The 10,325-nt window shown below is 52.3% G+C and overlaps 1 protein-coding gene across 1 annotated transcript; it reads right to left on the bottom strand.

The window, feature by feature from the left end:
- Positions 1-646: 646 nt before the first annotated feature.
- LOC111752700 (uncharacterized) lies at positions 647-2,790 on the bottom strand (the record flags this gene model as incomplete). Its single annotated transcript, XM_064294791.1, has 1 exon — positions 647-2,790. A coding segment is annotated over one exon (1,305 nt), but the record flags the coding sequence as incomplete, so codon positions are not given.
- Positions 2,791-10,325: the final 7,535 nt, after the last annotated feature.

Genomic DNA, 10,325 nt, shown 5'->3' on the forward strand with positions numbered 1-10,325 from the left:
CAAGCATGAGCTGAGGTCTGCCGAGTAAGAGTTACTTAGATGAAGGAGGCAGGGTCCAGGGACAGCAGAAACGGCTGTGAAAGCCCCTGGGCAGGAGGGGTTAGCAAGAAACAGGAAGGATGCCTGGTGCTGGGCCACAGTGAGGGGGTGAGTGGTGGGAGCCAGAGAGTTCAATGGGAGGGGTCTTGGTGCAGCGGAAGCCAGGGAGGAGCGCTAAGCACACAGCTGACATAACTAAGTTAGCATTGTATCGGGACCCCATTGGGTGGTGGGTGGAGGTTGGGCAGGCAGGGGCTGTCGTGGGGGGTTCTTGTCTAAGTCAACTGTTGCATCTGACCAGCAGATGCCATGACAGTCAGCAGTCTCCTGAGAGGGGATGCTCCCATCCTTGCGCCTCTGACATCACAACTGTTTCCACCCAGGCTGATTGCACTATAGACTTGAGGTGACTGGGGAGTGACAGGCTTAGGACTGCCAGACACAGGGACATTGGTTCCACTAGGGACGGGAAGCAGATAATTAGTGCTCCTCAGGCAACATGTCAGAGCTTGATTCTTTACCAGGACCAAACCCAAGCCCCCACCCCCAGAACAGGGAGGACAGGGAAGGGGAGGGGTGTAGGCTGCAGGTGCCCCTCCCTGTATGGAGTGTGCAAGTACCCAACAAGCGGTGGTGGTGTGTGTTGTTGAGTCGATTCCGACCCATAGCAACCCCATGTGACAGAGTAGAGGGTTTCCAAAGCTGTTATCTTTACGGAAACAGAATGCCACATCTTTCTCCTGCAGAGCCACTGGTGGGTTCAAACCACTGATCTTTCAGTTAGCAGCTGAGCACTTAACCATTGAGCCACCAGGGCTCCTTCTCAACATGTAAATTAAATTCCTGCAAGGAAGCCTGTCGGGGAGGCATCTTGGAAAGTGGAGGATGGACTCTAATCCCCCTAGTATGAAAGCCCACTTTTTGGTTCAAGTCACCGTACTTGGTGGATGAGGCTCTGAGGAACCCTGACCCTCCCTGGAACCTGGTCAGTCTCTGGAATGCACCCAGTAGCTCTGGCCTTGACCTTTTCACTCCTCTAGCCCTGAGAGGTGGCTGCCCCTGCACCAGGTGGGCACCGGCAGTCACAGTCAGCCAGTCCTCCCAGCATAATCCTGACCTCTAGGTCCCACTGTGCCAGCCCACCAGTGTGATCACCCGGGGGTCCTCGCCCCATGCCCACCAACTCCCTGCACCTCCCTCTAACAGCCTGCCATAGGGCCTCAAACCCCACTGCTATTCCCCCTTGTCCTTGAGGTTAAGGCACTGATCCATGTTAGAGTGCATCTAGGAGACCTCAGGGTGGACTCCCGAGGGCTCAACTCAGGAGTGACCAGGTGCTGTGGCCCTCCATGGCACAGCCTGGCACTCAGTCCCTCCAAACTGAAGGAAATGGCTAACGAGCACCCCAAAGGGACCTCCCTGGGCCAGGTCCCCTGGACAGGGCCTTCACCTAAACACCCACTCTGTCCCTGGCTGTCCCTCTGCCCACGAGACTTCCTGAAAGACTGCTAGGGCTGCTTCTAAGGAACTCCTACCCTTGAGGATCAAGTGTGGGGGTCCCCTACCCTGCTGCCCCTCTTCAGGGTCCTCTGCCTCAGCGTTCTGTGCCTTCATGCCCTTCGGCCTTGTACTCAATTCCTCCGTGCTGGGCTGGGCTCCCTCCTCCCCATGGCTTGAGCTTTCTGCTGCTTCCTGGGACTCCCCGGCTTCTTCCAAGCCAGCAGATCCTGCTTCTTCTGAACTAGCCCCACTGCCACTGTTCTCTTCAGATTCTTCTTTGGATGGTATTCCGTCCTCGTCTCCATCGTCACTGTGGTCACCCTCTTCTTCAGAGGAGGCCTCATCAGGGCCCTGCACAAGCACCTCCTGTGGCGGGCCCACTGGGGGACAGTCCTCCTTGGTCTGCCCTGCCTCAGAGCCCTGTGCTCTCCCAGACTCTGCGCCAGCCTCCTGGCTGGGGCTGGGCTTCCCTTGGTCCTCTGGCTCCTCCTGGTCCTCAGGCCCTGCCCTGGCTTCTGGGTCAGCATCAGCCTTGGACTGCTCTTCCACTGACTCAACCTCTGGGACTCCGCCTAGCACTTCTGGCTCCTCGCCTAGCACTTCTGGCTCCTGATCAGGCTCTGAGCTGCCCTTGCCTCCTTTCTCTGAACTGTGGACTTCCTCGACCTCTCCACTATGAAAGACCCCCGAAGCTTCAGGCTCCACTGTCCCTGCTGCTGCTTTCTGTCCAAGATCATCTTCTAGAGCCGCCTCAGCTTCCTCAGGGACCTCACCACTCCCAACCTGGCCTTCTGCCTCCCCACTGACTGCTCTCTCCATGGGGAGCCCATTCCCAGCCTCCTCCTCTCCTGGACCCTCTCCTGGACTGAGCTCTGGCTGCTTCTCTTCCAAGGGCCCCTCTTTCCCTTCTGGAGGAAGGGCACTTGCTCCTAGTGGGCCCTCTTCTTCCTCCCCAGGTCCAGCATCATCCCCAGGCAGAGCAGACTCTAAGGCTGAGGCACTGGAGAGGCTGGCTTCTGGGTCAGCACCCGGGCCTGCCGCCATAGGAGAGGCCCCCGGGGAGTTCTTCTCTGGGCTGTCCGCCTCACTGCCATCCGGGAAATGGAGGAGCAGGGTCTTCTCTGGAGGGACCGCATCTGCATAAAGCACCCTCTCCTTCTCCTCTAGACTTGCATCTCCAGCAGAGAACTGATTCTCCAACAAATTGGCAACATCTTCTGTGCCACCCGAGGCAGAGACTTGCAGTTCTGAATGATTAGAACATTATCGGTCAGTTTCACAGGGTTGGCACTCGTGTTGCTTCTCAAAAGCATCTAAATAAATCTAGCTCCCATCTTCTGGAACCATGGTGTAGACCTGCTGAGCAGTGTTACACCCATCCCCTGGGTCTTCTTAACTACCCTCTCTGACAAGCAGTGTTGTTCTCCCCTCATGTGGAAACCACAGATCAGGGAGGGAAAGAACCACCTGCCCACTGTCCATCCCAAGGTGAGTTAGCAACTGGACTGAACCGAGGGCCTGCTCTCCTGCCCTTGACCTTAGACTCTTCTGCTAGCTCCTGGTGACTGCACACAGATGGAAGCTTGGGCGAGTCCTTCAAGCCCTTCCTCAACCGCGCTAATGGGCACATGCAGCCTGGCCTACCAGGAGATATTTCCAAGACATAACAAATGCATGTGCATTCCACCCTCGTCAGTTCCTAGAGTCATTAAGTAGCGAGCTTTTTATACCACTATCAGCAAAGGAGTGAAAACAGGTGTTTGCAGGCGAGATAATCTTAGGTTACATGGCAGAGTATTTAGGGGATTACTTGTGGCTCTCAACCTTATTAAGTCACACATCCAGCCCTGTCCCCTTAAGGACAGGCATTTACTGGCCTCTCTACCTCAGATCACAGTGGATATGGCCCAAAGACGAGAAAGATCCAAAAAGGGCAGGGCCTGGGCTTCCCAGCGGCCTTAGCCAACCCCTCCTGAGGGGATTCCCTTCTAAGGGCTGACAGCTTTACCCAGAGAGCTGAGGGAACAGAAAGAACACAGCAGGAGGAGTAGAGTGGGGCTAGGTCTGTACGGGAGACAACTGCCAGAGGCAAGCTTCATTGACATGGAAAAGGGGGTAGGGAGGGCTCACCCAGGCTAGGATCTGTTTAAGGAGGAGGCCCACCATGGGAGGACAATGCAGGCTTGTCAGATGCAGGGACCACAGGAGTCCCACCTTGAAGTACCTGAGACAGCCACCCAGCTCTCCCTGTTGGCCCCGTTCACCCTGACTGGCAGGGTATCTGCCTGCTTTCCAAGGAAGCAGCATCCCACCTCCACATTTGGTACACACCCCCTCACCACCACCAATCTCTCTCAGGCCACAGGCTGGTACTCCCATCTCAGCCTCCACCAAAAAAAAGCCATTTTTTGGTCCTTATGCCTTGGAGTAATCACCACCCTGTTCCCTGAAATCTGGGGCAGCATCTAGGGATCAGGAATGAATGTTTTCTCATTGGTCCCTACAGAGCCAACCAGCTGTCGAGTTCATGATGACGGGAAGTTTGGGGGCCCTTTTCCTATAAGAGTGGCCCTGATGTAGCACCATTCACAATGACAAACTCAAGTGTCCATCAACAGACGAATGGGTAAACACAATGTGGTACATCCACACAGTGGGATGTTACTCAGCCGTGAAAAGGAATGGAGTTCTGATACACACTACAACATAGATGAACCTTGAAACATTAAGATGAGCAAAATAAGGCGAACCCCAAAGGCTATATATTGTATGATTACATTTATATGAAATGTTCAGAATAGGTAAATCCACAGAGACAAAGCAGATTAGTGACTGCCAGGGGCTGGAGGAAAAGGAAGAGTGAGGAGTAACTGGTTAATGGGTGGAAGGTTTCCTTTGGATTGATAGAAATGTCTTGGAACTAGACAGAGGTGATAGTTGCACAATATCGCGAATGTACTAAATGCCACTGAACTGTACACTTTAAAACGGTCAATGGTTAATTTTGTTCGGTGAATTTTACCTCAATAAAGAGAATATAAAAGTGTAACTCCCCATATTGATACAACACTTTTCCCACGCACATTCACAGTCGTGACCACATTTGAACCTCCTTTATTATTACTGGCAGCCAGATTTTAGAGATGAATAAGCTAAGTTCCAGAGAAGGTCTATGCCTTGCCCAAGATACTTGGCCACTAGATGGCTAGCGGGTAACTGGAACCCAGAACTACCAACTCCTTGTCCAGCCTTTCCATGTCATGATGTACTTGTGTTTAGAGGAGCACAGGGGAACCCCTCACTGCATGCCCATTCATTCCTGGCTCATGCTTCAAACGGTTCCTGGCTCCTGGATTGCAGGAACAGTCTTAATCCTCTGTGTTCCCAGGGCCTGGGATCCTACCTGGCCCACAGGAAGTGCTTAGAAAAGGTCCATGGTTAGGTATGGGTACCTTAGCAAAGGGGGCTGGGTGTTACTCATTAAAATTTTCTCCCATGACCATCTAAATATTTATAAGTCCTGGTTCCTTTACCTGTATCCCTATCCCCTCACCCTCTGGAGAATAAATCTATGGCAAGGACTTGGTTTAATTCAGGGACACTGGGAGTCACCTGAGCAGCAAGGTAAACACAATTCATATCACATAAGATATACACTGTATATGTATACATATATTCAGTATTTACATGTGCTAGACAATGTTAGGAAACCCTGGTGGTATAGTGGTTAAGTGCTACGGCTGCTAACCAAAGGGTCAGCGGTTCGAATCCGCCAGGCGCTCCTTGGAAACTCTATGGGGCAGTTGTACTCTGTCCTATAGGGTCGCTATGAGAATTGACTCGACGGCACTGGGTTTGGGTTTAGACGATGTTAAGTACTTTATACATAAAACATTATGTTAATCTTACTTGCTTCAGTGAAGCAAGTGTTACTTTTATCCCCACTGTACAAATGAGAAGACTGGGATCAGAGACATAGAGTGACGTACCCAACGTCACATAGCTAATTAAGTGTCTGAGGCTATAGGGACTCCACGGCTGCAAAGAAGGTATTCTGACTCTAGCACTGGTTCGACACCCTAGCTCCTCAAAGTGGGTCCGCATTCCCTGGGGGTTTGTTAGAAATGCAGAGTTTCAGGCCCCAGCCCAGGCCTACGAATCAGAATCTGCGTCGGAACAAGGTGCCCAGGTACTTCATGCGCACATCAGAGTGCAAAAAGTGCTGTCTACACCACTTCCCTGGTTCTGAGCCAGTGGTTCTCCACTGGCCGTGTGTCAGTCCCACCCCTCCCTCCTCAGAGACTGATTTATTTAATGCGGAGTGCAGGTTCAGCACCAGGATTACAAACAACCTTCCCAGGTAATTAGACTGGGCAACCAAAGTTGAGGCCACTACTAAATCAAATAATCCTGCCCCCCCTACTACTCATGCACCCACTGAGAGGCTCCTGGGTTGGGAGGGGTCTCCCAGTGCCTGGCATTTACCCTCAAGCCTCCTCCACTGTGTGATCCAGCCCTTTCCACAAGCCCACGCTGCCTCCACTGTTGGTGATGATGATGGTGATACTGAGCCGAAAAGACCCTGGGTCTGACCTCCTGTGGCATTTCTGGTACTCTCGGAAGGCACTCTGTCCCATGGGGTGAGGGCTGCAGAGTCCCAAGGGAGATGAGGACCCCAGGCACTTGTTTTCCATACCCTTCACACTGTTATGTCTTCACTCCTGGGCCCTGGGTAGAGGAATTCAAGTGTGTGCACTCCCACCAGTACACGTGTGTACACATTTACATCTGCACCTTCCTTGGTTTATTAGGTAATGCTGAGCGGCCCCTGACCTCAACAATTTGGAGTGAAAAAGACCAAGGATGATGGCTTCCTGCCCTGTGACCTTCCTTCCCAGATTAAAAATAACCGTAACAGAATCTCTCAATGAAACAATTGGGCCCACTGGCCCCCCAAACACAATCCTCAGGAAGCAGCTGTGCCATGGGGCCGACTTCTCTGGGCAGCAAAGTCAGAAGCTTTAGGAGCCTCTCACTATGCTCAGTTCAGTTCTGTTTAATCAGAGCCAGGTCTTTCCCTCCCTCCCTCCCTCCCTCATCTCCCTAGCATAAGGTGCCATTCTCTGGCTGAAGCCCCCCATGGGTCCCTGGAGGTGAAGGTGGGGGGGTGCAGAGGACCAAGGACACCCTGATGGATGGGTCCCTGACAGGACAAGTCTTGGTCTATCCCAGAACACATGGTACTGCACTGTATGAGCCACTGCCAAGGCAGGTGGCCTGGTCCACAAGCTCGGCTTTCTAAGTCAGGGGCTGTGAATAGCAGCCCCCAGCTCGGCAGGATCATGGGAGGGCTGGTGTGCCCACTCATCCTAGGCAGAGCTGGCATAAACCAGTTCCTCTTTCTCCCAACACCACCCTTTGCCATCAGCCTTTATTTGGGGGACAACCTTCCAGTGCTCCCTCCAGGCTCCTGGAATCAGCAGGAGCCCCGACTCAGTTCTTCCTCTCTTCATTGCAAACAAGAATACTCCAACCTTTCTTTCAGCTCCTACCTCATTCCAAAGCACTTCCACATGGACTCGGAGTGCGTGAGTTCCCAAGGGCCTTGGTGCATGCAATTGGAGAGATGGCAGCTCTAGCCAGGGAGATCTAAGAGACCTATCCAAGGTCACACACTGAATGGGGATCACACACCAAATGGGGGCCACAGAGCCCGAGCCCACAGCCCTTAGTCTAGAGCTCTTTCCACTGTCCCAGTGGTTTGCAGACTGCGGCCCATGAGGCCCTAAGTTTCCGTGGTGGTGACTAAGGAGTAAGGGGAAGACAAAGCAGTTGGGGTTTGTAGGCCCTTCAGCTTCCTGCCAGCAGCTTTCCTCTGATCTGCTCAGTCTGTTTCCCTACTTAGTGGGGAGAGGTGCTTGGAAACCATCGCTCTTGCCTCCCCAACCTCTTCCCTAGAAATCTTCCTCAACATCCCAGGAAGGCCCCCTGACAACATCTTTTAACTTTGCTAATCAGGATGTGCCATCACTGAGCTAGATGGCATCTTGGCTCTGTACAGGACTTGAAGCTGTTCAAAGAATTTTCATGCCCATGTTCTTGATCCTCCCAGCAGTCCTCTGAGGCAGGAATAGCAAGGATTGTTAAGCTCACCTGAAATGAGGAAACAGACACAGGAAAATTAAGCTGTTCACTCTCACTCAACAAGTCATGCATCCCAGATGTGGGCTAGAACTCTGGCTGAGAATCACAGGAAGGGCCCCAGTCACATGGAGATGCTACCGTGACCTGCAGGGCTTTTCGAGCACAGATGCCTGGGCTCGGGTGGTCAGTATGTACTGTGCGTTCCACCACGTGACTCTGATGTCACCACCACGTGAGAAATACTACACTACACCACCATCAGCACAGCATCAGGGACTTCTGTCTTGAAGCTGAAACTGGAGATCACAAGACATTTTGTTGCATTTAACTGTTTGGAACCCAGCTCTAGGCACTGAATTTATACAGTGTTGTCATAGAATGGAATGGAAACTCAGTTCCAGCCTAGTCAAGTCTCCTCGGCATTCATTCTAAACAAGGATTGGCTAAGGTTATTCCTCCACATCACTTCTCATCCCTTTGAGGGGAAACTATCAAATCCAAAGTCACACATAAGTAAAATATTTTTGACTGTTACTCAGACACAATTATACAAAGGAGGCATCAGTAATAAAGTCCAAAGAGTTCAGATGCCGGGCGTGGGCTCCCAACAAGTCCCAAGTCTTTCATCACCTGTTCTGCCGCCCAAACACTTCGAGGTCTCATAAGGCTACAACCCAAGGCATCTGGGAGCACCTCACAGAGTTTTTGTAGCAGAAGCAGGCAGACTGACCTCTAGATTTTACCTCTGGACATTCCTGAGTGGGCCAGTGTGGGTCAGTGGCCTCCTGGCATTACAGTTTCTTTGGTTTTATTCTACACAGTAAATGTCCACCACTCTGGGCCCCTTGTTCACTTACTTCTTGGATGATGTTTTCGGACAAATTTGCAGCCAATGAGGACCTTAGAAAAGAAATGCTGGCCAGGGGCAATGGCTGGCCGCATCCCCCTAGACCCCTGAGACCCTTTTTCTCACCATTCAGTTGGCCTTCACCTCTCCCTCCCCGCCCCCCACTCCCACAAGGGCAACCAGGATGCCGTGAAAGAGGTCAGGTCACCATTCTTGGAAGACTGCTTTGGCCACCTGGCTGAGCTCCTAAAATCAGGGCTAATCCCACCAGAACAGCTTGTCCCTGGCTGGACTCTAGCCCCAAAATGATTCATGCAAAGGCTAGGATACAATGACAAAGACACTAATCAGAGAAGATCACAGGGTTTGGGGGTCAAAAGGGACCTCCTTTAAGACCAACTAACTTGATTTCACTGATGAGGCTCCTAAGTGGCTTTCCCAAGGTCGCAAGCCTAGTTAGGCTAGTTGTCAGTGGGCTGGTACAAGAGTTAAGCTCTTTGATTGACTCCCTACCTCACCCCCCCACTCAGGGGCTGGGGGCTCAGCCCACTCCCAGGCCCAAGAAAGAAAATCTCCCCCGGATCTGTGGGGAGGAGCTGCTGATGGTTTAACTCTTGGGCACCAGGCAAAGAGAGAGCCAAACGAAGAGATAAACAAGTCTGACTTCCCCTAGGTCCCAATCAAATAAACACCTTGGGTTAAGGTCATGGCCATCTCAGGCTTGGCAGGTGACATGAGCAATGGGACCAGACCCAACTTACCCCCCACGCAGGGAAGCTGGAGAAAGTCTACTTGGTTCTTGAGCTTAGGAAGCATATCTGATGGTTTCCCCAGCCTGTACTGGGACAGCAGCTCTGGGCTGTCCCCTGCCATGCTTCCTGAGCCATGGAGGACCCCAGCCCCCCAGTAACCCAGAGCCAGGCTGGTCTCTCTGGATCCATGAGGAGATGCCTGGGCTGGAAGTGGGGGAAGCTGGGTTCTGCTAGCTATTGTCTTCCTAACCAGCAACAAGACCTTGGGCCAATCCTTAGTTTCCCTTGAACCTCAGCTTATTCATCCATAGAGGAGATAATCATACCTGTTTTGCCAACCCCCTCAAATGTTTGAAACATTAGGTGATGTTTAGAAGCCTTCTACCAATGTCAGGTATAATAATAATAATTTCCTCGAAGAGCAAAGACTCCAGGCCAAATCCCAAATTCACTGACTGGGCCAAAACAGAACCAGCTTTGGACAAGAGCCGAGCTGACTCATCTTTCAATCTGCTCCTCTGGTTCTGGGGGGTCAGTCATGCACCAAGACAGCCTTTCTGCTGAGGGCTCCTTCTCTCTGTCTCCCAGGCAGAAGCAGCTCAGGCTAGGGGCTGCTGACGCCCTGGAGCAGCCCTGGAATCAGGAATGGACCTAAGCCGTCAACACTCATGGGGGCCAAGAACATGTCCTGCCGAGCCCAAAGTCAACTCCTGCGGAGGCTGACTCCCAGCCCAGTCAGCCCCCACTCAATCAGAAACTTCCGAGGCAAAGCACAGCTCCCTGTCTCCCCACTACCTCCCAGATCCCTTCCATCCATCCATGCATCCTGAACCCATGCTTCACCCAAACACAAACACCGAAGGGAACTCTAAACAGACCCATTCACAAGGGGCTGTCTGCCTGAGACTGTGTCAAAGGTCCCATCCAAAAGCAGAAAACAATTAAGGGCCCTTCAGAACACTTTGTAATGGCAGCACAATCAGAGAGAGGCCATCAATGGTACCAGCGTGGCCTCAGCGTTCTTATAAGCACAGCTGCCAAAA

The sequence above is a fragment of the Loxodonta africana genome, chromosome 12 (assembly GCF_030014295.1).
Source record: "Loxodonta africana isolate mLoxAfr1 chromosome 12, mLoxAfr1.hap2, whole genome shotgun sequence".
Lineage (NCBI taxonomy): Eukaryota > Metazoa > Chordata > Mammalia > Proboscidea > Elephantidae > Loxodonta > Loxodonta africana.